The sequence below is a fragment of the Crocuta crocuta genome, unplaced genomic scaffold (genome assembly GCF_008692635.1).
Source record: "Crocuta crocuta isolate KB4526 unplaced genomic scaffold, BGI_CrCroc_1.0 scaffold124, whole genome shotgun sequence".
In the NCBI taxonomy this organism is placed as follows: Eukaryota; Metazoa; Chordata; class Mammalia; order Carnivora; family Hyaenidae; genus Crocuta; species Crocuta crocuta.
This window is the reverse complement of record NW_027551573.1, coordinates 8,357,743-8,385,444: the sequence shown is the minus strand read 5'-3', so window position 1 is coordinate 8,385,444 and position 27,702 is coordinate 8,357,743. Positions and strand designations below refer to the sequence as shown.

Sequence of the window (27,702 nt, the reverse complement as noted above, 5' to 3'; positions counted from 1 at the left end):
GCGAAGCCAGGATGTTGCAGTCGGAGCTACTTTCCTGCCCCGTGGTGAGCCCTTAGGCGCACAGCAGCAGTGAGTTGTGGGCGAATATGAAAGTGAGAAGCCGGGAGCCGCTTGCAGATCATCAAGTCGCTTCAGGATTGTGACACCCTTTTGGTGCAGGCAGGCACATATTTGAACCCCAACTTTACTTTTTGTCTGTAGTCTGAGTAGAATTTAAAGCCATGTGCCTTATCCTTGCAAAGGCGTATTTATAAAGCACCCTAGGAGCATTTTTCTCTTCAGTTGTCACGGGAAGTGTCAGTCCTGGATCTGGGGCGTACGTGGTCTCCACCGGGGGAAAGGCAGGGCGTGACAGATCAGGGCGTGGAGGCTCCTCTGCAGCCGTGGTGGCGCACTGAGTTTGTCCCAGTGGGGGCACGTTTTACCACGACGAGTGCCCGTAGGCAGAAGCCGAGGCTACAGGCTGTCAGGGAACCCTGAAATATCAGAAACCCCTCACGGGAAGCTGGAGAACGCACAGCACCCTAAGCTTCAGCACTCTCAGCCCTGCTTCCAGGGGACTCCGAAGGGGAGCACGAGGGGACCGAGGCCCAGGTCTACCAAGACTAAGTGGCACCATGTAGAAAATGTTGATATTTAACTGTCATTTAGCCATTTACTCTCCCACGTATTATTTAAAAATAGAACATTGGTGCTTATAAAATGCAGTGTTTTCTCATAACAAAAGCTTGTTTTTTAAAGTCTATTAGCATTACTGAGTAGACTGGATGGTTAACAGCCTGGTCAGTCAATGTTTAAGTACCAATAAGGTGCTGGGCACCGTGCTGATATGTGCCAGGAACATAAATGTAATGCCCATCGGCCCTGGTCTTTCTCACTGCCCAGTGGCTGGTGCAGGAGTCCTTTGGGATCAAAACCTTTAATCATATCATTTAACTTCAGAAGGTAATAGCCACAAATATGTAAAAAAAGAACCAACCCAAGTTGTTGTTTTAACATATGCAGAAATAGAGGAGTCCTTCGCCCAGCTTCCACAGTTATCAGTGATCATAGCCTGTTTTATTTCATCTACTTCCCCACCCCCCCTCCCATCTCAGTGCTGAGTATTTTGAAGCAAATCTCAGATGTCATGGCATTTCATCTAGATTGGTTCTTTATGTTAGTTTGATGACAGTAAGAAGCAGGGAACTGTTCTGAGCAGAATTACATAAAACAATAGAACCTAATTTCAGGGTTCTTCTGAGCCAGATCTTCATATATCTCAAGGGAATGAGAGCTCAGCAACAACATATCTTACTTAGCTTTGAGTCTAATAAATGTTTACTTGAACGTCCTATACACAGCAGATAGAAATAATTTTTATATACATTCTTGCCAGTGATAAAAGGAATACAAATGCAGGAATTCCTAAGCTACATGTTTTAAATTAGCATGTTGCTTTTAAAGTAATTATTATTAATAAAATTACTATCTTTTAATAATAAATAAATAAATAATAAATAATAAAATTATAATTAAGAACAAAAATGTATTTACTTTTTGTTGTATATTTATATATTTAATTTTTTTTTTAAATTTTGAGAGAGAGCACTAGTGGGTGAGAGGGACAGACAGAGAGATAGGGAGAGAGAACCCCAGGCAGGCTCTGTATCGTCAGTCCAACGCGGGGGTTCAAATCCATGAACCGTGAGGTCATGACCTGAGGCAAAGCTATGAGTTGGATGCCCAACTGACTGAGTCCCCCAGGCGCCCCAGATTTTACTTTAAGGAATCTCTACACCCAGTGTGGGGTTTGAACTCACAACCCTGAGATCAAGAGTTGTATGCTGTACTGACTGCCAGCCAGACATGCCTATTTATTATTCTTTAATAATAATAATTTTGAATATTGGGGCACCTGGCTGGCTCAGTCAGAGGAGTATGTGACTCTTGATCTAAGGGTCATGGGTTTGAACCTCCCATCAGGTGCAAAGGTTACATAATAAATAAAACTTAGAACAAAAATAAAAAAATAATTTTGAACTGGTTCAAAATTACAGTCAAATTATTGTACGAGAAGTTGGTGGAAGGCTGAAAATCATTATGAAAATTCTGGAAAGAAAATAGGAACGTGTCACAGGATCTGGAGATGTCCCTTTTGACACCATAAATCTGAGGAAGTGAAATATCCAAGTAATCTGTAATGTTCCAAATTAGTGGAATGCTTAATAAATGATAGTGTATCCATTAAATGGAATATTGTAGAGGCATTAAGAAGGCAGTCAGAAACCTGTTGAAATTGGGAAGCATTCAGACAATGAAATACATGTTATTTTTAGCTTATGCGCTCTTCTGGAATATCAGTGTAGCTATTTCACTTTTCATAGGTAACTTGAGGATTTAAGAATGGTAATTGGTAAGTTCATGTTAATTATTCCCAGAGGAAAAAAGTTCTTCCCTTTCTTCAGTCTTAAGGAAATGCTCTATTGCCATCCTTCAGAGGAAGTCAGGAAGCCAGCCTGTCTGCATCTAAGGGCTTGTTAGTAGTCCCTGTAAATGCAGTCTTTTCTAAGAGGATGTCTGAGCATCTAAAAGCAGGTTTGTTGTGTATAAGCGCCTGGTCTCTGAAATGAGCTCTTGTTTTCATCTTAGTGGGCCAAGCTCCTCCTTAACACATTAGATGAAGTTTCAGGGTGACTTCAGTTCAGAATTCCTGAATATTTACCTCTTCTCTGCAGCTAACTAAGCAACACTTAGAGACCAACCGTGCAGACGGATGGGAGCACAGCTAACAGCGGCCTGCTGCACGGTGCCAAGACCAATCATAACGCTTGTTTGTACTTGAGCTCATTAGGGCTTTTCTTCTGGCTGCCCCATCCCCCAGGCACACTAGTCCAAGGGTAGAAATCATGGAGTAGGCTTTAACTAAGGACATTCACGTGAAAATACTTTCCCAAACATTAGAGTTCATTTTTTCTTTCTTTCTTTTTTTTGTTTTTAAAGCCCACTGACAAGGAATTGAGAGAGGCTATAGCATTGTTGACAGCCCAGCAGACTGCCCTGGAAATTATTGTCAACATGTGCTGCATTGAAGGTTTGTCACCAGTTTACGTTGAGACATTCTCCCCCGGACTGAAAGGGCAGCTTCCATGAGGATTTTCTTAAATATTCCAGTTATGTGTGGTTCGCACTCTTCCCAGATCCCTCAGACGATGAGTGGGAAGAGCTTTCTAGCAGTGACGAGAGCGACACATTTATGGAAAATTCCTTCAGCGAGTGTGGTGGCCAGCTGCTGTCTCCCCTCTGCCTCTCCCATGAGGTTCACACCGCTTTCACCAACTACCTCATCCCAAAGAAGGTAGTCTGTTTTAAGTCTGGCCTCATTCTGGAGCATGGGGAGGGCTAGCCATTCACTGTGCATGGGAAAGAGGTTTGCTCACACTTCCAGACTGTAGGTAGCTGGCAGGAAGCAAGCTAGGACTCAGGGTACCGAGAGTACAAGGAAGGGTTGACCCTTCCTACGCCTAACCATTTCACTTAGAAGTCGCATGCTGGGATTTGATAAAGGGGTGTTGTGTAAAATGACTCCACTCTTTAACCTTTGCTTTACCGCCTTCTTTTTAAATCTAGATTTTTGAGAAAACCGCCTTTCCAAACAGCATTGCAGTTGACCTATGTTCTAGGAGTCCCACCTGGAAATCTTTGGTTAGAAAGTAAGAACTTTCCTATTTTCAAAAACTATTTGTCATTATGTTATTACGTGAGATGATGGGCCTCTTAAGTGTTTTCCCTAGAAAAATGGGTGCTTATGTGCATGAAGCCATGAGAATGTACATGGCAGTGTGGCTCATAGTTGCCCCAACCTACCAGCAAGCTCAGTGTCCAGTAGCAGAATGGATAAATAAGTTTTGATGAAATCTTACAGGAAAATACATTAGTTAAAAAAAAAAAAAAAAAAGCCGAACTAGAACATTGAGCAAGAAGGCAAGGCACAAAATAATCTCACTGTGATTCCATTTCTACAATGTTCAGAAGCTGATAACACTTATCTCTTTTGTCTCAGGATACATATGTAGGTGGTAAACCTATAAAGAAGAACAAGGAAACATTTACCATAAAAGTCTGGGTAGTGGTGACCTTTAGGGGTCAGAGAGGTGGGGCATGATAGGGAAGTAGTAGATGGGCTTTGGGGGTGCTAGCAGGGTTTAGTATCTGGGTGCACAGTGTTTGCTTTATAAACTATGAATAAACTACTGAATTCTGTATATGTGTTGAGCACTTTACGTATGTCATATTGCCCAATTAAAAATAGTTCAGATGCTGCTGTGCATAAAAAAATGTTTCTAAAGCAGATTCTTTATGACTCATAAGTGAGTAATTGTGCCGTAAGCCCTGAGTGCTCAGGCAGTTTGATTAGGTAGATAAACAGGATTCTTTGTTAATAGCCCTATACCTGCTGCTTGCAGATATTCCCAGCCAGAGCCTGAAGCGTAGGTGAGGAGTTAATACTGAGTCTGTTGGATAACCTGTTAGAGAAACAGCACATTCTTCCACTTCCTTTCCAGGATGAACACTATTCAGTGCAGAGCCCTGGTGTGTCTCCAGAATCTCGTATCCCTCCTGGATGTGGACTGTCTGGGGGGAGCTGCAGTCCTTCAGACACTTGCACAACATCTGTCACAGCTGCTTTTTTCTCAGCCAGGTAAATATTTAGGCCTCATTGCAAAAGACGGTTTGGGTCAAGAGAGTTTTGAAGGGCCAGGAACTTGGACTTTGGCATTGTTCTGTTTGCCCTCCATCCAGCAGAAATCTTCCCCAAGCACAGAGTCATATTTATAGCTGCCAGAGGTATAGATTCCAACCCATATGCTGGTCTCTGGGTTGTTTTTGGTTTTTATTAGTGTTTCCTGCATCCAGTTATATCAGGCCAATAAGGGTGAATCACAAATATCATAGATATCTTACCCCATTAAGGTATTCGGGTAATTCTCTAGTCTTTCTTTTTTTTTTCTTTTTTTTAAAGCCTTAATTTTTTTCTTTTTTAGATTTTTTGTTTTGTTTTTCTTTGAGAGAGAGAGAGAGAGAGAGAGAGAGAGAGAATCCCAAGCAGGATCTGTATTATCTGCACAGAGCCCGACCCGGGGCTTGATCCCACGACCCTCAGATCATGACCTGAGCCGAAATCAGGAGTTGGATGCTTAACTGACTGAGCCACCTGGCCACCCTATCTAGTCTTTATTTTCTTCAGTTTTCTTCTTAAACATAAAATCATTGATTTACATTTGATTGGGTAATCCATACCTGTATTACAGAATTCACAAGTTACTATAGGACATAAAGCAGAAATCCTCCCTCCTTTTCCTCATACCACCCAGTTCCTCTCCTAGAGTCCATCACTGTTACCAGTTCCTTGTGTGTTCTTCCAGAGGAATTCTCCATATCAAAGTATGTATATGATTTGGAAAAAAAAAAAAAAAAGTACATACATGTGTTCTTAAGGCAAATAGACTACCAGATACACAGCACTGGACTCTGCTTTTTTCTAATGCATTTCTTTTTTTAAACACCTTTGCATGGTAAGAGGTGTTACCAAGTCTCTAATATGGATCAATTTCATTTGTACATAGAAACCTAGAGAGATACAGTATGTAGTTAACTATTCTTTCTAAGTGGCCTAGCTGTGTGAGGGTTAGTGCATGTTCTTCTAACAGGATTTCATAGCTTGTGGTGGTAGAATCTCATTTGACTTGGTCACATTAAACTATAGCCGCTCAAACCAAAGATGAAAGACTGAGAGGGAGGGGAAAATAGTACTTTATGTAGCAAAGGAAAATTCTCCACATTACCCTACCTAGCATTCATGTCTGCAGTGAGGGTAATTTGGGAGGTAAGAATTTGTTGCTCTCAGATCCTCAATTTCAGAGTGTCTTTAAGGGAGTTTTTGAGGGTAAATTTGAAGATATGTAATATTTGCTTTCTGTACTAACCTTAGAATTTAACCACCAAATTAAGATATAACCCCACTGTGTTACCATCAGTATATTATTCACAAATCTCATTTTAAAGTATTTATTTAATGTATTCTCTTCTTAGATACAATGTTAAGCCCAGAGCTGACACTCAGGGGCACCAGGCTGACTCAGTTGGAGGAGCACATGAGGTTAGGAGTTTGAGCCCCATCTTGGGGGTAGAGATCACTTGCATAAATAAGGCTTCAAAAAAAAAAAAAAAAAGTTGTAGAGCACCTGGGTGCCTCAGTTGATTGAGCATCCAACTTTGGCTCAGGTCATGATCTCGCAGATCATGAGTCCTAGCCCCACATTGGGCTCTGTGCTGACAGCTTAGAGCCTGGAGCCTGCTTCAGATTTTGTGTCTCCCTCTTTCTCTGCCCCTCCCCTACTCGTACTGTCTCTCAAAAGTAAATAACGTTAAAAAAAATTGTATTAAAAAAAGGCTGAAACTCTTAAAAGATCAAAACATGGTCGATTTTGACTAATTGCAAGTTTCTATATAAACATTCATTCAAGAGTTGCTCCCCAGTTCTTTGCTTTAAATTAAAATTTTTATTATTATTAATTTTAAAGATTTTATTTTTAAGTAATCTCCCCAGCCAACATGGGGCTCAAACTCAATCCTGAGATAAAGAGTCATTTGCTCCTCCGACTGAGCCAGCCAGGCACCCAACCCCCAGCCAGTTCTTTCAGACATCTGTTTTGCACTCCGTCAAGTTAACATGAGGTGCTGTGCATTTAATAGTGCATGTTTCAGAAGTTCTAGGTCATTTTTAAAAAGTTAAGTAATTGTTCAGAAACCCGTGTGTATATGTAGGTATTCTGTCTCTCCTGACCTTCCAACATGTGTTAGTCAGCAGGTGTTGCAGGCTGTGCAATCTAGCTGCATGTGGTCATGTGAAAACTGTACCCAGGCACACCTAGCACAGGATACGGACAGGACTGGGCAAGCTCTGGCACAGAAGTGGCTCGCCAGTGTGAGCTGCCCAGATAACCGTAGCTTTTCTCTTCTTTTCTTTTCTTTTTTATGTTTGTTTATTTTTGAGAGACAGAGACTGAGAATCCTAGGCAGGCTCCACACTGTCAGTGCAGAGCCTGATGTGGGGCTCCAACTCACGAACCATGAGAATCATGACCTGAACCAAAATCAAGAGTGGGAAGCTTAGCTGAACGAGCCACCCGAGCACCCCTGCTGTAACTTTGTGCTTGTCTCCCAATCTATGAACCAGGCGGAGATCTGGATGGCATGGTGGGGGGAGGGTCACTAGAGAGGGGAACGTTTTATCTGACTTTTGCTGACACTGTGGCTCCTGTCAGCCCAGCTGAATGTCCCATGGTAGGGAAGGGGGAGGGCTGCTGTTGCTCAGGCCCTCTCCCATCCACCCATTCACATGGGCGCCCTGCAGGGAGCCGGCCCAAATGAGGTTCTGCACAGCCAGGCTCAGGGGAGCACGACCTGCCCAAGCCTGTCATGGCTCCTGAGACCCACCTCACGCGAGGGAATCCTGTCTGCCTCACTGGCAGAGCAAACCCTCATGTCTTGCCTCTGAGCCATTTTTCAGTGGGAGTCCAGTCAAGGTGCCAGCAGCCCCATCCCCGGCTGGCACAGAGGGTTTGTCTCACTTGAAGTGAGCGCACGCGTTCTGTTGTGCCTCTGGTGGACGGAAAATAGGGACACTTCTCCCAGGTCAGCTGGCTCTTTGTGGTCCCTCATGCTTGCACATTTATTACCTGGAAGATCACAGGAAAACGATACTAAGCTCAGCCTTGGAAGAATAAAGGAAAGTTCCTGAACTGAGGGAAAGTAGAATTAAACACTTTAAGTAAATTCCAATTTCGTAAGTATTATTGACATAACCTTTTCTTATCAGAATGAAATTTTTGATAAAGGATAATTGCTTGTATTTAGAGATGGTATTCTAAAATTCCTTTTAAACAGAGATTTATTAAATTATATAACCGTGTGGGTTCTAGGTGGGTGGTTTGAACTGTTATTGGAGAATTTTGTGGAGGATGGGGCTAAATTTCTCTTTTTGTGTTATTATCTCTGAACATTAAATGTATGAGGATCCTACAACTCTGCATAACTTATTTTACTTTTTTAAGAAATTTTAAATGTTTTTAGTTATTTTTGAGAGAGAGAGAGAGAGGCAGAGTGCAAGCAGGGGAAGGACAGACAGAGAGGGAGACACAAAATCCAAAGCAGGCCTCAGGCTCTGAGCTGTCAGCACAGAGCCCGATGTGGGGCTTGAACTCATGAACCGTGAGACCATGACCTGAGCCAAAGTCAGACACGTAACCAACTGAGCCACCCAGGTGCTCCTAACTTACTTTACTTTTAATACTAAAATACAATTCTAGGGGTGCCTGAGTGGCTTAGTTAAGTGTCTGACTGCAGCTTAGGCCATGTGTGATCTCACAGTCTGTGAGTTCAAGCCCCACATCAGGCTCTGTGCTGAAAGCTCAGAGCCTCAAGCCTGCTTCAGATTCTGTGTCTCCCTCTGTCTCTGCCCCTCCCCCTCATCACACTGTGTCTTTCTCTCAAGATAAAATAAAGACATTAAGAAAAAAAATGGTTCTGAATAGTAAAATTTGTGATACGTACTTATGATTGTGGCTGACATCAGAGGTAAAAGAAAGTTGTGCATAGTATCTGGTCTTTGCATTCAGTACATTAGTATCTTGGTCTCCTTCATTAAAAACTGTTGATCTTCAAAACAGCAAGAAAATTTTAGTGATGTTGTATTTTCATATTGGGTCCAGTCTCTCATTTGCTCCATTACATGGGTTCTATAATCATTGAGGGTTTTCTGTTTTCTCACATTTGGGGAAGCAGAAAGTTCTTTTTTGTTAGACTGATAGTAGCGCCCGTTCTGGGATATCTTCTATTTTAGAACATTGAAAATCAGGGACACCTGGCTGGCTCAGTCAGAAGAGCATACGACCCTTGATCTTGGGGTCATAAGTTTGAGCCCCATGTTAGGTGCAGAGATTACTAAAAGAAAAAAAATAAAGGAACTTTAAAAAAAAAAAAGAAGGGTGGCTGGGTGGCTTAGTCAGTTAGCGTCCCACTGCAGCTCAGGTCATGATCTGATGATTCACGAGTTCAAGCCCCACATCGGGCTCTGTGCTGACAGCACAGGGCCTGCCTAGAATTCTCTCACCCTCTCTCTTAAGTAAGCTTTCAAAGAAAGAAAGGAAGGAAGGAAGGAAATGGAAAATCAGTTTGAACAATTCACCTAAATAAAATTTGCTGCTCAATTACTTGTGGATTGATTATTTACCTGTGTTTAGATGTGCTACAAACTCCTAAGTGCTGTACAAAAGTTTTTGAGGGGAAAGACATTTTCAGTCACCTCTTTTGTTTAACTTCTATTGATTGACCTTTACTTAATTTCTTCAACAATACCATATGTGTTGACCTTTTACTGAGAATCTTTCAGAAAGTCAGGGTAGTTTGAAATTCTTTTCCCAAATTGGATAAATGACCAGAAATGTGAATTAATATGTTACCCAAATAATAATCCTTAATTTAGGGAAAGTATGAATTACATATAATGTAAAACAGCAGTGTGGTTTAGATTAGGGTTTTGAATCTAAAGTAATGGTTATTTCTCTTAGAATGAAAGAAAAAAATTGTTTCTGAATGTGTTCTAGTTTGTATTGAGTTATTTCTTCATGATGTCGTTTGCCTGTTTTATGTGCAGTTCATGAATGTCTAGGGCTACACTTAACAGCTGTAATCAAATATAAATATAACTTAATTTTCACAGCCAGTATGGTGACTTTTTGTATTTCACTAGTAATGACCTTACACAAATTTTTGAGTGCCTTTTAGGTGCTAGGCTTTAGGAACGAGGCATTAATACTCCATCCTCCTAATAAGAAAGCTGAGATTTAAGAGGTTGGGGAACTCCTTCTGGGGCATTCATTCCTTCAGCGCATATTTATTAGATGCTTTATGCCATGTACCACTCTCCAGGGCTGCTGGAGACAGATGTGAATGAAGAGCACTGTGCTCAGGGAGCTTACAATCTCAGACAGAGATTTAGTGTAATTTTATGTAGGAAGAAGAAATGACAGCAAAATTGGTTCAGGTGCCAGATTAGATGGGTTTACGTTGAAAGCTCTCTTCGGGGAGGTAACATTTGACCAGAGGCCTCCGTAAGAGGTCATATAAAGTGAAAGGTGGGATTCCATCCCAGGTCTGTCTGATCCTAAAGCTATCTTAGTGTATGTTCTGTGAAACTTACAGCAACTCCCTACTTCAGTACATAACATATATCTGAAAATGAGAGCCAAAAAAAATATAGTAAGCCTTGATTCAAATTTGTGCAGAAGCTGGCTTGTCTCATGCAGGCAGTCCAGAAAGAGGCGTTGGAATCTTTCTAGGGCCCCAGGCACCAGGAAGAAAGCCAAGGTATCTGTTACCATTTAGCAAAGCACCCTAAAACTTTGTGGCTTAAAACAACAGTACTGGTGAGATTTTCACAATGTTGCTATAGGTCGGGAATTCAGACAGTGCACAGTGGAGGTGGTTGGTCTCTACCTCACAGTGTCTAGGCCGGGGGTTCTCGACTGAGGGCAGTTTTCCCCACCAGGGGACATTTGCCAATTTCCGGCAAAAATTCTGAAGGTATTTTTTGTTGTTACAACTTGGGGGTTGCTGCTGTTATCTAGAGGGTGGAAGCTAGAGATGCTGCTCTGTACCCTACGGTGTAGAGGGGACACCAAAGAATTGTCTGGTCCAAAATGTCCATGGTGCTAGGATTGAGGAACTAACTCTAGGGCTCCTTCCAGAAAACTGGGAGCCAGAACATCTGAAGTCTTGTTCACTCACACGTTGATAGTTGGTTCAGGGGCTGTCAGCCGGAACACGCATAGGTGACCTCTTCATAGGCCCTAGGCTTCCTCATAATATGGTGCCTGGGTTCCAAGGGCAAGAGTTGAAAGAGAGAAAAGAGCAAACACATGTGAGTCAGATGCAAGCTGTGGTGCCTTTTATGATCTAGCCTGTCATGTTCATGTGTCCTGTTGGTTACAGAAGTCACAGAGCCCCCCCCCCCCCCCCCCCGATTCACGGGGAGGGGAAATAGATGCTACATCCTTATGGAAAGTGGCAAGGCTTGGGAAGATCGAGCAGAACTGGTAGTACCGTTGTGGCTACTTAATATGTAATCTACCACAGCAAGTCTATCACTTTCCCTTCCCACCTGGGTGACCCTCACTCTTCTGTATAACTGTAAACACAATTGTTTGTTACATTGTTCCCTTTGTCCTGTGTTGGAAGAAGGGGCAATAAGAAAAGAGTGAAAATGAGCAGGCATGGGAAGGGGAAGTTGGGTCAGTTAAACTCATAGAAGCCACTGAAACCTTGGAGGTGTAGCGGCCTGGCCCTGCGGAAAAACAACAGTTCTTAACTACGCAGTGCACTTAGGTTGGTGAGGAAGCACTGTGATTTGGGACACATCTCCGTGCTAGGTCTGCCTCGCACCGTGATGGCAACCTGCAAAAGGCTGAATTCATCTACAAAAGCCAGCTCAGGTTTATCACGTGCCAAAGAAGGAGTTCAGATGAAAATCCAGTGTCTGGAAGGCGAAGACTATCCTGTAGAATGCACCGTTGTTATGATTATTTCAGTTGTGGACATCTCTTCAAATTCAAGTATGCAGTTCACAGGGAACTGTTAACTAGAAGGTTTGGCTCAATATCAAAAGTGTTAATTACAATAGCATATATTAAGATTTAACATGCGGTGTTTTGATTGTTTCTTTTTCTACAAAATGACTTGTCTTAGAGAAAGACAAATTTGTATTTCGCTTTTGTGTTTTAGATTTTGCTAAGCATGTTGACTTTCTAGAAGCTATAAGTAGTGCCTTGAGGGCCCTATTGCAAACAATGGCCTCCAAGAACATTTCTCAGGTAAGATTCTTAAAAAAAAAATTTTGTATGAAACCAGCAAAGATTCTGCATTATGGAGGCAAAGTTCATGACTTAACCATTGTTTTAAAGTATTTACTCTTGGGGGCGCCTGGGTGGCTCAGTCAGTTAAGCGTCTGACTTTGGCCCAGGTCATGATCTCATGGTTTGTGAGTTTGGGCCCTGTGCCCACTTGGGATCCTCTGTCCCTCTCTCTCTGTCCCTTCCCCACTTGTACCCAGTCTCTCTCTCTCAAAAATAAAATTAAACATTAAAAATAACTTTTTAGGGGCCCCTGGATGGCTCAGTCAATTAAGCACCTGACTTCTGTTCAGGTCCGATCTCACTGTTTGTGAGTTCAAGCCCCGGGTTGGGCTCTGTGCTGACAGCTCAGAGCCTGGAGCCTGCTTTGGAGTCTGTGTCTCCCTCTCTCTCTGCCCCTCTCCACTCGCACTCTGTGTCTCCCTCTCTCAAAAATAAATAAACATTAAAATAAATAAATAAAAATATTTTTAAAAAGCATTTGTTAGAAGAGTAATATATGATCTTTGTAAAGAGAAATCACATGTGCTTAAAAAGTAAAATATTTTCCTTCTTCCCACCACTGCCACCAACACACACAGATCTTTTTTATCAATGTAGCTTAGGTGATGTACAGGTCATAAATATGTTCTCTGAAAGCGACTTGTCTTCTTCCATAACATTTTATAGAATTTTTCAGGCATGCCCCCTGACCCTGCACGGTGATCCACCGGCACCTCTGTGTTGGGTGCTTTCTCACTTCTATTTTTTGTTTTGTATTGAGGAAGTTTTCAAACATCCCTAAAAGCAAAGACAGTAGTATCAGCAATCACAGGCGTCACCGAGTTGGCAACGTCCTAGGCTTCTTGTTCTCTTCATCTCCCTTACTCTTTGTTTTGGTTTCCTGGGCTGCTTTAAAGCAAATCATGTTTATTTCACCCATAAGTATTATATTATGTGCTTCATTATGTGTCTGTGACAGAAAATGGACTTTGGTAGGAAACGTAACCACCGTACCATTACCCCCAAATTAACAGACATTGTTTTATTATCATTTTGATAGGCAGTCTGACTTCAGTGTTTTCTGATTGCCATAAAAATGTCTTTTTAGTTGCTTTTGTTCAAATCAGAATCCAAACAAGATCCACACATTGCTTTTGGTTGATACTTCCATTTCAAATTTTTTTTAATGGCTTTAGTGAGATTTAATTCACATACCATAGCATTCACCCATTTAAAGTGTACAATTCAGTGGTTTTTAGTATATTCACAGGTTCTTAAATCTCTTAATTTAAAACATTTCCCCTACCAATCCCCTTCTCCCTGTGCTAGAAGAACCTGTCATTTGTCTTACAGAATTTTTCGTGTTCTGAGGTTGGGCTGGTTGCTCACAGTGGTGTTGTTACTGTGTCCCACTATGGTCCGTATATCCTAGGGAGCTAGGTCTAGAGCCTTAATTAGATTCGGGATCAGATTTTTTGCAAGAAAAATTCATAGTGTTGTTTGTATTTTCTACTTTCTTATCACAAATGATATATTTTCATAAATAGTGATGTTAAGATTAATTGGTGGAGGGGCATCTGGGTGGCTCAGTCGGTTAAGCGTCTGACTTCACTCAGGTCATGATCTCGTGGTTCATGGGTTTGAGCCCCGCATCAGGTTCTGTGCTGACAGCTCAGAGCCTGGAGCCTGTTTCATATTCTGTTTCTCCCTCTCTCTATGCCCCTCCCCCACTCATGCTCTGTCTCTGTCTAATAAATAAACAAAAAAAATTTTTAGAAAAAGATTAATTGGTGGATTCCTTTCTGGTTGTAGCCTCAGAGATTAATATTGTCTAGATCTGTTATTTTATCAGTGGCTACAAAATGGACACATTCTAATTTTGTCTTTTTTTTTTTTTTATATGATCCTGCACCTCTACCCTTTTCTCCAGAACAGCAAGTTACTGCCCTCTGCAGTCTCAGGAAGTGATCAGTGAGGTTTTTAAAATATTATGAACTCGTGGCTTTTAATAGATTTGTATTTCATTCCAATATAAGCTTTTTTTCTTTGATGCAGAAACTGTCCCATCTGTAGGGGCACTTGACGGCTTACTCGATAAAGTGTCTGATTATTGACTTCGGCTCAGGTCATGATCTCAGGGTCGTGGGATTAAGCCCCATGTAGGGCTCTGTGCTGAGTGTGAAGCCTGCTTAGGATTCTGTCTCCTTCTGTCCCTCTTACTCACCCATGCTGTCTCTCTCTTCCTTTTAAAAAAAAAACAAGGAAAGAAATTGTCCCAGTTGTTCCATCTGTCAGTAGTAGAAGCCTCTTCTCTGTGGCTCCTGAACCCACTAGATTTGAAAGCTTCTCAGGCACAAGCAGCTGTCTCAGCCTCATCTTGTACTTTTTCTGCTTAAAATCTGGAACCATTTTTCCAAGAAGCCCTGATATCTTTAGTGGGAAATTGAATTTTGGAATACTTTCTGCTATGTTGTCATTGCTCTGGACTCTTTTAGTGGAAATAACTAGGAAATAAGAATTTCATGGGAAGAGAAAAATAAATCACAATGTCATACTGATATTTCCAGTTTAAGAGGGCAGAGTATTTTTACTTTTGATACATAAATTTGTATCTTTTTTGTACTGCAAATTTTGCTTCTTAGTGACATTGAAATTATTTGCTTTATCCCACAGAATGTATTTCATAGTTTCAAGATAACAATGCTGTTTTTACTAACAGTAACACTACTGAATGTAGTTTAAGATTTCTTTGTGATTCTTCTTATCCTTAGGAAAATTCCTCCAAGATTGTACAGTCTAATTGCTGTATTTTAAGGTTGCTTGAAAAAATTCTCTTTGTGGCTTGTTATAAAGTTAGTTTCAATTGTTCTATGTTTCCTTTTTTTTAAGAGTCCTTTTTTCATTTGGTTTAATTTTTATTTTACACAGTTTCAAAATTAAAACTGAAACGAGTTGGCGTAGCTGGCTGGCTCAGTCAGTAGAGCATGTGACTCCTAATCTCAGGGTTGTGAGTTTGATCCCCATGTTGGACATGGAGCCTATTTAAAAAAAACACACACACAACAAAACTGAAACAAGATATACTTAGAGAAAAATATGATCTATAAATATGATGGAACATTTTTCAGCTTTAAAAAGGAATGAAATTCTAATACTACAGTGTGGGTGAATCTTGGAGACATTGCATTAAGTGAAATAAACCAAACACAAAAGGACAAATATTGTATGATTCCGTTTATGAAGTACCTAGAATAGTTAGAATCATAAGGGCAGAATGTAGAACAATGGCCATCAGGGTGGGGAAGGAGGGAGTAGGGGCATGCTGTTTAATGGGATGCAGGTTCACTATGGTATGGACAAGTTCTTTTTTGGGGGGAGGGGGGAGGGTCAGAGAGAGAGGGAGACACAGAATCCGAAACAGTCTCCAGGCTCTGAGCTGTCAGCACAGAGCCCAACGCAGGGCTCGAACCCACGAACTGTGAGATCATGACCTGAGCTGAAGTTGGATGCTTAACCGACTGAGCCCCCCAGGCGCCCCAAGGGATGGACAAGTTCTGCAGGTGGATGGTGGTGGTGGTGGTGGCCCAGCAGTGTGAATGCATGTACTGCCACTGAACTGTGCACTTAAAAATGTACTCCTTTGGCCCTGTTCTTTCCTTTCTGGTAACCATCCTTTTGGGGTTTTGATTTATCATTCTATTGTTCTTGTTTTGAAAACATAAGCAAATATGTAGGCATTTGTATTTCACCCCTTTCTTAAAAGTAGTGCTTCTGTACCTTGCTTTTCTTTTCTCCTTTATTAATCATCATAATACATAGGTATCTTTCTCACTTCTTTTTTTTTTTAAGTTTGTTATTTATTTTGAGAGAGAGAGTATGTGTGCAAGAGAGCATGTGTGCAAGTTGGGGAGGGTCAGAGGGAGAGGGAGAGAGAATCCCAAGCAAGCTCTGTGCTGTCAGTACAGAGCTCCACACAGGTCTGAATCCTACAAACCATGAGATCATAACCTGGGCTGAAATCAAGAGTCAGACACTTAACAAGCTGAGCCACCAGCCTCCCCTCTCGTTTCTTTTTTATATCTTCATATTGTATTACTGCATCGTGTAGGTGTTGCTGGTTCATTCAACCTGCCTGCTATTGATGGGTATTTTAGTTTCCTGTCCTTTGCTATTACAAATAGAGCCGCAGCAAAAAGCTTTTTTACAGATGTTATTTTCTGTTTTTGCCATTGCGTCTTTGGGATAGATTCCGAGAAGTGGGCTTGTTGCGTCAGAGAATAGATGGAATTGTAATTTCACTAATTACTGCTGTAGTCCCCTCTTTAGAATTTGAGCCATTTTGCATCTCCACCAGCGGTGCTTGAGAGTGTCTATTTTGCTGTAGCCTCACCAGCAGAGTACATTGTCAGAATGTTGGATTTTAACCAGTTTGATAGATGAAAAATTATATCTCATTCTAATTTGCATTTCTCCTGGGGAGATTGGATGTCTATGTGCTTTAAGGGGCTTTGATTTTTTTTTTTCCTATAACTGTTCCTGTATTTTTCTAGTTTTACTGTTTTGGCGGTAGTCTTTTTCTTCTTTGTATATAAGGACAAATCCTAAGGCCTTGCCCCCAAGCCACTGAAGCAGAAACTTTGAGGAGGGGCCCAGTGGTCTGTATTTGAACAAACCCTCCAGGTGATTGGCATGCACACTAAGTTTGGGAACCAGTGCTAAACCATCCTTGCTCCTTCCTTTCTAAAATCTTCCAGTTTTGGTTAACATGTCATTAGACCATACCACCCACTTCTCTTGGTTATAGCCATCCGTAGGGTGCCCTGGGCAACCTTTGTTCCTTAAAGGTTCCTGCTCTTGGGTGTTACTACTCTTTGGTCATCCTGTTGTGAATCTAGATTACTTCAGGATCCACACAGATGCTCCCTCCCAGTGACCCGGCTTTGAAGTTCTTGGACCTCTCTTTCCCTTGCCATCTCGTCTGCCTTCCCCCTTCCATCCATGGCCACACACTGGAGCAATGCTTCCCACACTTTATCTTGGTCCACAGTGTAAGGAGAAGGTCTCTGGTGCTTTACTGCCAAATACACTATGTGCTGTTAGTTTCTATAATCCTTAATTTTTTTTTCTTTGTATATTTGAGAATTTTCTTTCAAGAACATAACTTTTGACCCTTAGTTTCTTTGAAATGGGAATGATAATAATGGAGAGAGGATTAGAAAACCCTACACTGTAGGGCCTATAGAAATAGAAAGTATTTTTATTGATTTTCCATGATCCTCAGCAGTAGCTTATTGGATCAGTCTGATGTTTAAAGAGAATTTCTCCCAGCTCATGCTCAGTTAATGTCTAGGCATTCATATATATTCAGACCATAAATTTTCAGGTTGGCTGTGTATTGGGCATGAGCATGGAATGTGAGAACTGGAGGACCTTGGCCCCCTAATGCTTTACCAAGAAAGGAGACCAGGGACTAGAGGTGCTGAGTGACGGCACTAAGACCGGAGTACGGCTGTCCTGCTCTCCTGTCTGGTTCTCTACTGTAGGTTTGTGCACACTGTGCAGCTTAACGTTTGTGAGTCGTGCTGGCAGTAAAGCAGCACGCCTTCATCACGCACGGCAGCTTTGCTCTGGTTGTGAACAGTCCTGTGGTTGGTGGGCTTGCGTCCATTAGAGTGTTTTCTAAGAGACCTGAGCCTATTAGCTATTTCCTTTAGATCAGGCAGAAGCAGTGCAGATAATTCAGAAATGAACTTGACTCAGAACTGTTCAGTGTCTTGGGGCACCTGGGCGGCTCGGTCGATTGGGCATCTGACTTCTTCATTTCAGCTTAGGTCACGATGTCACAGATTGTGGGGTCAGGACCCACGTCAGGCTCTGCACTATCAGTGCAGAGCCCACTGGGGATTCCCTCTGGATTTTCTCTCTCTCCCTTGCTCTCTTCCCCTCCAGCTCTCTCAAAATCAATAAATGAACATTAAAAAAACCTGTTCAGTATTTTGTGTGTGTGTATGCATTTTTATATGCACTATTTAATCCTCTTAGCAACTCTGCATGGTGATTACTGTCCCTGCACAACTCGTGGGGAAACGGAGAACTTAGTGGGGTGAAGTTTCTTGCATAGGATTGCTAAGCTAAGCGGTAGGGAGCGGAGCCAGGATGTGAATTCAGGGTGTCAGATTCCAAATCCGAAGCCCTTAGTTACCATGCTGGGCTGCTCCTCTCAGGTGATAGCCTGGCAACATGATATTCGAATTCTCTTGTGATACTTGTGTCCCCATGTGTGTTCAGATGATCCTAAAATGAAAATTCTCACTACACGGCAGAAGCACTATATAATTTCATAGTTTTTACAATCTCTGATAATTTACGGTAACACATACATCTCAGGGTAAATTCTTGTATAGATTCAGCCAGTTTTTATTAAAACTATGTGATTTTATTTACATTTTCAAGACATTTTTTATGATTAATGTTACAAAGAAATCCAAATCTCTGTAGTCTGCATACATCTGACCAAAAGTCTTCTTCAAATGAAACTAACAGGAAATGAAGCCCCTCTTTTTTTAAAAAAATTTTTATATTTTAATGTTTTATTTATTTCTGAGAGAGAGACAGCGTGAACAGGGGAGGGTCAGAGAGAGAGGGAGACACAGAATCTGAAGCAGGCTCCAGGCTCTGAGCTAGTCAGCACAGATCCTGATGCGGGGCTCGAACCCACGAACCATGCGATCATGACCTGAGCCAAAGTTGGATGCTTCACCGACTGAGCCACCCAGGCGCCCCATGAAGCCCCTCTTATAGGCATACAGCTATGGTAGTTTGAGTAATGACAGTGGCATGAACAGGCCTCATCTTAGTCCAAGAATACCAGCTGTTTTCAGGAGCGATTAGATAAGTAATAACTTACTCTGTTGTTGACGCTCCTGTTGGCCCTGTTGCGCATGCTGTTGGAATTGGTCCAGTTTAATACCATAAATACTCTCTTCTTGCTTTTCAACAGTGCATGACTCCCGATCAGCTGATGACACTGTGCACAGCCGGCATCCAGAGTGGTAATACAGGAGTGAGAGTCAACGTCGTTAGTATTTTAGGGATCACGGGCAGCGTCCTCGCCAAAGAAGATGGAACACTGGAAACTCTTAAGGTAAAACAATACACTTCTAATGTAAAATGTTAAATCATTAGAAATCGGGTAATTGTTGGTGTGGATTTTTTTTTTAATTTTTCTAAGAGAGAGAGGGAGAGCAAGTGAGTGGGGGATGGGCAGAGGGAGAGAGAATCCCAAGCAGGCTCCATGCCCAGTGCAGAGCATAATGAGGGGCTCAACCTCACGATGGTAAGATCATGACCTGAGCTGGAATCAAGAGTCAGACACTCAACCAACTAAGCCAGCCAAGAGCCCCCATGTGGGATTTTTACCGATGACATCATGAGAAGAAATCCTATCAAGAATTTGCTAGTTACTAAGGTACATTATTAAAATATGCCCTTTGAATTTGGTTTGATCTGACTACATGAATTAGATAGGTACTTGAAAAGTTGAGTTGCATTTTGCCATTTAACTTTATTCCAGAGATAACTTTTTCAGAAATAAATTTGTCTTCAGTGAAAGACAAGTTCAGCATTGTGTCAGGTGCCTCTGCTTCTGCTATTGCATAAAGTATGTGCACATTCTCCTACTGATAAGGGAACGACTTGCCAGGTTTCTAGCACGCCCGGTGATGTGCATTCTGAACAGGCCCGCACGGTCCGCTCTAATACCACTGCGCACATTCTAAGCAGCAGGCGCCCTAGGAACCCGCACAGCATATGTGCTTCCGGCACTTCATCTCCGCCCAGACGCTCAGGAACTAGCTGCTAGAGACATAGCATCTCTAGTAACTGAAAGGACAGTGACAGTAAAATTACCCTTCACTGTAGTAATAATTGCTGAAGTATTGATTACTAATTCATGGGTAGTAAACCATTTGTTGGGAAGTACTTAAGTTGCTAAGAACTTTACAACCATGACTCATCTTTTAAAAACGTTTCTTTATTTTGAGAGAGAGAGAGACAGAGCCTGAATGGGTGAGGGGCAGAGAGAGGGGGAGACACAGAATCCGAAGCAGCTCCAGGGCTCTGAGCTGTCAGCACAGAGCCTGACATGGGGCCCCTTAAAAAAAATTTTTTTTTAATATCTTAAGGCTTCGTATTAAAGGCATCATGGTATTTTCCCCTGTTGGTTCAATGTGCATGTCTTAAAAATAGGGACAGTTTCTGGGGCGCCTGGGTGGCTTAGTCGGTTAAGCGTCTGACTTTCGCTTAGGTCATGATCTCGCGGTTGGTGGGTTCGAGCCCTCCGTTGGGCTCTGTGCTGGTGCCAGCTCAGACCCTGGAGCCAATTTCAGAGTCTGTATCTCCCTCTCTCTCTCTGACCCTCCCCTGCTCACGCTGTCTCTCTTTCTCTCCTAGAAATAAATAAAAAATATTAAAAAAAAAATAGGGACAGTTTCTGACATAACTACCATTATCAGGCCTTATACAATCAATAGTCATTGTGGGTTTTTTTTTAAATTTCTTTTACATTTATTTATTATTGAAAGACTGACAGAGCATGAGTGGGGAGGGGCAGAGAGAGGAGGAGACACAGAATCGGAAGCAGGCTCCAGGTTCTAAGCTGGCAGCACAGGCCCACACTGGGCCCAAACCCATGAACCATGAGATCATGACCTGAGCTGAAGTCGGACACTAAACCGATTGAGCTGCCCAGGCGCCCGACAGTCATTGTTTAATACGTCTTGTACATGGTCTATGTTCAGATGTTTTCGGTTCCAAAAACATCTATTTATGGATAGTTTGTTTAAACCAGGATGTAAGTGAAGTCTACATGTTATGTTTGGATTTGGATCTTCTAAGCCTCTCTCAATCTGGAAACTTCTCCCCTTCCACCACCTGTTTTGTTTTTTTTTGTTTTTTTTTTTTAAGTAACCTCTATATCCATCGTGGGGTTTGAACTCAAAACCCTGAGATCAAGAGTCACGCCCTGTACTAGGCGAGTCTGCAGGCACCCCTACCACCACCTGTTTTTTCCATCAGTTCCTGGGGTCTGTTGTCTCATAGCATCCAACCTTCTGGATCTGTCTAATTGCTTCCTTGGGGTGTTAAGCTTGTTCTTTTATTGTCTGTACTTTCTGCAAACTGGAGGTTAGATCTTAAGGTTAGATTAGATTCAGATTCAGGCTAATCTTTTTAATAAGACTACTTCCTAGGTAATACTGTGTGTTTCATATTTTATTATAGAATATTGAATCTAAACACTATCCTGAAGGTTATCTAGATTACTTTAATTCAGATAAGAAAATTGAGGCCCAGAGTAGGTAATGAACTGTCCAAGAGTCAGGCTGTTATTTACGTCATAGCTGGAGTTTGGACTCTCTATTCTTAGCATTTCCAGTCTCCTGCCGATAGTACCAGATGTGCACATCACCCTTAAGTCATGAAGGGTGAAGGAGAGCAGCCAAAACAAGTTTACTTTTGAACAATTCTTCACAGATTGGGAATGGCCTGTTCATTAGCCAGCTAATTGTCAAAGTATGGATGGGTGTTAAAGCTCATTGCAGGGACACACTTTTTTTGGTTACAGATATTTATCTGCATTTTGACACGATTATGGATTTTAATTTATTTAGGAATGTAAACTTAAGTTATCTAGTTTATATTATACTTGATGTGTTTATAAATATATGTGAAGTCTTTAATTTTTAGTTCTTTCATAGTTTTTTTAAAAATTATTTTAAGTTTGTTTATTTTAAAATAAAGCATGAGCAGGACGGGGGGGTGGTAGCAAACTCACGAAACCGTGAGATCATGACTTGGAGCCAAAATCAAGAGTTGGAAGCCCAACCAACAGGCATCCCAGTTCTTTCAAAGTTTTATATATTTATTTATTTAAAAAAATTTTTTTTCTGTCTTTATTTTGAGAGATAGAGACAGAGAGTGAGCGGGGAAGGGGCAGAGAGAGAGGGAGACAGAATCCAAAGCAGGCTCCAGGCTCTGAGCCATCAGCACAGAGCTCGACGCGGGGCTTGAACCCACGAACCGTGAGATCATGACCTGAGCCGAAGTCAGACGCTTAACCAACTGAGCCACCCAGGCTCCCCTCAAAGTTATAATTTGTTTCTCGCATTTCTAAGTTTTTAAAGACCATGTGTGAATTGTTGCCACGTTCAAAGTTAGTACCGACTGTGGAAACTGAGGTTGGAATACTGGACAGTAACAGTGTGTTTTGTTTTCTCCAGACCATTGGGTGCTTTCTGCTTGAGGTTGCCACCAAAGACCCCTCCCTCGTGGTGGCTGGGGAAGCCTTGGATGCCCTCTTCGATGTTTTCGCAGATGGTAAAGAAGCTGAAAGAGCCTCAATTCAAATTAAGTTGTTATCTGCTCTGAAAGAATTCCAGCCAGTCTTCAAAATGAAGGTATATAGCTGCTTTGTTTAGAAATGCGTAGGTCTTGGGGCACCTGGGTGGCTCAGTCAATTAAGTGTCCGACTTCAGCTCGGGTCATGATCTTACGGTTCATGGGTTTGAGCCCTGTGTTGGGTTCTGTGTTGACAGCTCAGAACCTGGAGCCTGTTTCAGATTCTATGCCTCCCTCTCTCTCTGTCCCTCCCCCACTCATGCTCTGTCTCTCTCTGTCTAAAAAAAAATAAATAAAAACNTATGCCTCCCTCTCTCTCTCTGTCCCTCCCCCACTCATGCTCTGTCTCTCTCTGTCTAAAAAAAAATAAAAAACAAAATATTTTTAAAAAAATGCTTAGGTCTCTACATCCTACGTCCTACGAGAAGGGTGTGTGTGTAGTTCCCTTCACGCAGGCACGGTGATTCACAGAGCACTTTAGCCCCAGAACTGCAGAATGCTTGTTGGCTGAGTCAGAGCTCCATCCATTCTGTTGAATCACTGTGACGTGGGCCAGACAGGGGTGGGCAGGTCCCCTTTCCACAGCAGTTCAGTTGTGCTAACAGTGCTCATGTAGAAGCTCTGCAGTCTGTAGCCTACAAAACACTGTCATGTACGTTGTAAATTTACTTTATATCATCAGAGGTAATTCATTACAGCTTGATTTCCACGTTTTGAGTAGTTCCCTTTGGTGCTCTGAAAAATGGGCAGGGTCCAGGCTGGTCCTCTGTGGAGAATGCAGCTACCTTCATTGGCCCACTTATTTGTTTGCTTAGGTGTATTTATTTTGAGATAGAGACAGAGCACACGAGCAGGGGAGGTACAGAGAGAGAGAGAGACAGAATCCCAAGCACTGACAGTGCAGAGCCTGATGTGGCGCTAAAACCCACAAACCGTGAGATCATGACCTGAGCTGGACGCTTAACTGACTGAGCCACCCGGGCGTCCCCCTTTTATTTTTTTGTTTCAATAGAAGCGTCAAAGCTAACTTTGAGTTAAAAAGTAATTTTCAAAAACTTGAAGGCCACCAGGAATTTAAAAAAAATTTCTTTTAAGTTTTATTTATTTGAGAGAGAGAGAGAGAGAAAGAGAGAGGGCAGAGGAGGGGCAGAGAGAGAGAGAATCCCCAGCATGCTCTGAGCTCACAGTGAACTGTGAGATTATGACCTGAGCTGAGATGAAAAATTGGACACTCAACCTACTGAGCCACCCAAGCGCACTGCAACCAGGAATTTTGAAAACAGCCTTGAATCACATGTCTACAAGTTTAGGTTTATCATCTCCACTTATCTAAATCTCCATTTCTGGGAGTGCCCAACTGTCTCAGTCTGTGAAGCATGCAACTCTTGATCTCAGGGTTATGGGTTCGAGCCCCATGTTGGGTAGAGAGTTACTTAAAAAAAAAAAAATAATAATAATAATAAAAATAAATACAAAATCTCCATTTCTAAATGGTGTCATTTTGAGAAATAAAAATACTTGTATTTTTTGCTTTTAGATTTTAAATTAAACAATTGCTTTAAAATCTTTGTCAAGAGAATAGAGGTTTTGATGAAAAATGAGCTTACTTTTGTTGTTTTCCAATATGTATTTCTTTTATCTAACAGGCTTCTAACGCAGAATTCAGTTCTCGAGGAGACCTCCATGATAACTTTTAGGAGAATATGATTATATGTCTAATAATTTAATAACTGTGAAATAACCACTTGAGCCAAAGCCGATTCTATATGTCTAATAACTTAAATTTTCTGAAGTTCTTTTGAGGCATAAAAAATAATTTTGCAGAAGAGAAGAAAAATAGCAACACGCACTGTGCATGTTCTATGTCATAGTTACGTCTGGAGTCAGCGTTGGTTTAAGAGTATCCTTATTGGTTTGTTATTAACATTCTTATGTTTCAGCATCATGTATTTAAAATGTAGTAATAATGGCTGACATTTATTCAGTTAAGATTCACCAGTAGGTAACTTAAGTCTGTGGACACAAAACTGAATAGTTTACCCTTAGTTCAGGCCTGTAGGCTTTTTGTTTCCTGGGTTGTTGGGCTTTTTTAATTGAGATACAGCTGACCTATAACATCATATTAGTTTTAGGTGTTCACCATAATGATTTGGTACATGAATATATAGGGAAATACTATGATGAGTTTAGTTAACATCCATCACCACACACAGTTGCAGTTTTTTTTCCTTGTGATGAGAACTTTTAAGCTCTGTGCTCATAGTAACTTCCAAATGGATGACCAGAGTTGCTAACTATAGTCACCAGGCTGAACATGACATCTCCGTGACTTATTTATCTTGTAACTGGAAGTTTGTGCCTTTTGACCCTCTTCACCCATGTTTGTCTGTTTTTTAAGCAGTGAGAGGTTTTGTTCTCCCCTATTTTCTGCCTCATTAGTAACCACATTGAGGGATGTTTCTCCACATAAAGACAGATGTGCATTAGTATTTCCCCCTTGGTTATCCAAACCGTAGTCTAATATATTTGCAATCCAGTGTGTTTTCATGTAACACTGTGTCCTAGAGATATTTCCATACTAGTGTGAGGTGGGTATCCAATTGTTCTTAAAGGGTACTGGGCCTTGAAACTTCTGAAAGAGGAGTCTGCAAGGTAAGGAGAAAACAGCCCCTATATGCTTGCAGCTGCAAGGAAAGCCTTCAAACTGCAGAGACCAATGCGTAGAGAGGAGTTCTATGAACTCTGAACCAGCAAAATAAGCCCTAACCTCTGTTCTGATTAATTTTCCTACTTAATATGCATTGCTCTGTAATGATGTTTAATTGTTTTTCTTTTCTCAAAGGTATAAAGCCCTAATGAAATTTCTTTGTTAGCCGGAAGAGCAGCCTGTAGTTTTTCATATGAAGCTCCTCCGGGAATGAAGCTACAGGTGCATTAAAGAGTGTTCGGTATATATTTAGCCCCAAGTTGCATTTAAACACTATAAAAGGGGCATCTGGGTGGCTCTGTTGGTTGAACGTCCATCTCTTTTTATATATATTTTATTTTGAGAGAGAGAGAGAGAGTGATTGGGGGAGGGGCTGAGAGAGGGGGAGAGAGAATCCCAAGTAGGCTCCACACTCAGCACAGAGCTCAATGTAGGGCTCCAGCTCCCAAACCTTGAGGTCATGACATGAGCCAAAGTCAGATGCTTAACTGACTGCACCACCCAGGTGCTCCTAAAGATATTTTCTTTTTTTTTATGTTTATTTTTTTATTTTGAGAGAGAGAGCGAGCATGCGCCAGCATGGGGAGAGGCAAAGAGAGAAGAGAGAGAATCTCAAGCAGGCTCTGTGCTGTCAGCTCAGAGCCCAGTGCAGCTGGGTCTCAGGAGCCGTGAGATCAGGACCTGAGGCAAATGCTCAGGGGCGCCTGGGTGGCTCCTTCAGTGAAGTGCATCCAACTCTTGATATTTGGCTCAGGTCACGATCCTTCATGGGATTGTGGGCTTGATCTCTGCACTGGGCTCTGCACTGACAGTGTAGAGTCCGCTTGGGATTCTCTGTTTTCCTCTCTCTCTGCCCCTCTCCTGCGCATGTGCACATGTTCTCTCTCTCTCAAAATAAATAAATAAACGTTAAAAAAAAAACCCACTATACTATGCATTTTACTAAAGAACTTCTCTAGGGCAGCGCCTCTCAAAATTGCCCTGTGATCAGCAGCATTGTAATCACCTGGTAATTTGTTACAAATGCAAATTCCCAGCCCCAAGTCCAAACCTGCTGAAAATCAGAAACTGTGGATGGGCCCACCCATCTGTTTTTGTTTTGTTTTTTTTAAGGATGTATGTATGTATTTATAGAGAATGCATCCGAGTTGGGGAGAGAGAATCCCAAGCTGACCCCAATGTGGGGCTTGAACTCATGAACCATGAGATTACGACCTGAGCCAAAGTCGAACATTTAACCAACTGAGCCACCCAGGTGCCCTGTGTTTTTTTAACAAGTCTTCCAGGTGATACTGTTGCATGCTAAAATTTCAGAACCGCTGCTCTAGACTGCAGGTGAAGTCTGGTTCACATACCATAAAACTTATTCTTTTGAACTCCACAATTCAGTCATTTTCATAACTACTGTTTAAAAGGTGCATAATCTTTCTTTATCTTTATGACTCACACACTGTATTCTTTTACGCTGGAGAGTGAAAATCTTTCACCATATTCTAGCAGTTCTTTTTTCTGAAAATAAATACACCCAAAATCAAATGCTCTCTTATCTAACGGAATTAGTAATATATATCAAATCACATATGATTTTTTGGCAGATACGAAAAGAAGGGAGAGGTAAATACAGCCCTGATCAGCTGTGCGTTCTCGACAATGTGAAGATGAATTTGAGAAGGTTTGTCGCTTATCAAGAAACTGTTGAGAAAAGACTGACTACTTGAACCATTGAAAGAGAGACCAGTTCTTGCCCCAAGTGTTCAATGCTAAAAAGTACTAAAGGGTTTCCTTTGAGGGTATGTGTTTCTAAAAGTCATTTTTTAAATCCCCATATCCTGTACATTAATTTGAAGTTTTTGTAAACTTCAGAATCTGTCAGAAACTCTCTTTTGAGCTCTGGGATCTCTGTGGCTTTTCTAGTTTCTGTAAGTGGTGTTTCCAGCATGTTTTAACCACTGGAAACACGAAGAGTGGAAGAATAGAAACACAAAGAGCCTCAGATGGTTCTTTGTCAGCAACAAAGAAACTTCCAAACAATCGTGTTTTCCTTGAATTTTGCAGGAAAGGAAAATCCAAAGCATTACTTGGATGCTCTTTAAAGCAAGTATCATTTTATATTAGAGGAATCTTTAACTAAATATGAAGACAGGCTTTTTAAGAGTATTTTGGTGTGAAGTATACCAGTTACATTTATCTTTTCTGGAGGAGTGAGTTGGGTTTGTGCTCCACTAGTAAGTAGAACATACTAGTGAACTAACGAGACCTTTGTCATCCTCTACAAATGGGGCTGATCGGTTACTGCTGTGTGACATCACTCCGTGTTTAATTTGATATGGAATCAGAATTAGGAGAGAATATTTTTCAATAAATAACTTTGTAATTGAAAGCTTTGTGTCTTACAAAGTCATTTTGGAAATACCAGATAATCCTGCTCCTGGGTTGTTTGCATGCTAACGGGTGTTGCTTTGACCGTATGTACGTGAGATGGTGAAAAGGAGACTTCGAGCAGGAGTCCCCAGCTCTGCTCTCAGTGTCCTTGCGTTGATAGGGTGACAGCTGGAAAAGGAGTCGGGGGTTTCGGTGACATCACTGTCTGAGGCGGGGCCTCCGGACCAGCTCCATTGTCCATTCGCTTGCCTGATCGGAAGAGTTGTCGATGAAGATTCGAAAATT

General features: G+C 41.6%; 1 protein-coding gene across 3 annotated transcripts in view; it reads left to right on the top strand.

Annotated features, from left to right (window-relative positions):
• HEATR3 (HEAT repeat containing 3) overlaps positions 1–27,399 on the top strand; it is a 39,274-nt gene extending 11,875 nt beyond the window's left edge. For all 3 annotated transcript variants that reach the window (XM_077751376.1, XM_077751375.1, XM_077751377.1), the window contains 8 exons: positions 2,983–3,073; positions 3,180–3,337; positions 3,610–3,692; positions 4,545–4,681; positions 11,824–11,912; positions 18,934–19,077; positions 22,211–22,387; positions 26,631–27,399. In XM_077751376.1, the coding sequence (XP_077607502.1) occupies positions 2,983–3,073; positions 3,180–3,337; positions 3,610–3,692; positions 4,545–4,681; positions 11,824–11,912; positions 18,934–19,077; positions 22,211–22,387; positions 26,631–26,753 (1,002 nt within the window). In that variant the 3' untranslated portion in view covers positions 26,754–27,399. The remainder of the gene's footprint in view (positions 1–2,982; positions 3,074–3,179; positions 3,338–3,609; positions 3,693–4,544; positions 4,682–11,823; positions 11,913–18,933; positions 19,078–22,210; positions 22,388–26,630) is intronic.
• The last annotated feature ends 303 nt before the right edge of the window (positions 27,400–27,702 follow it).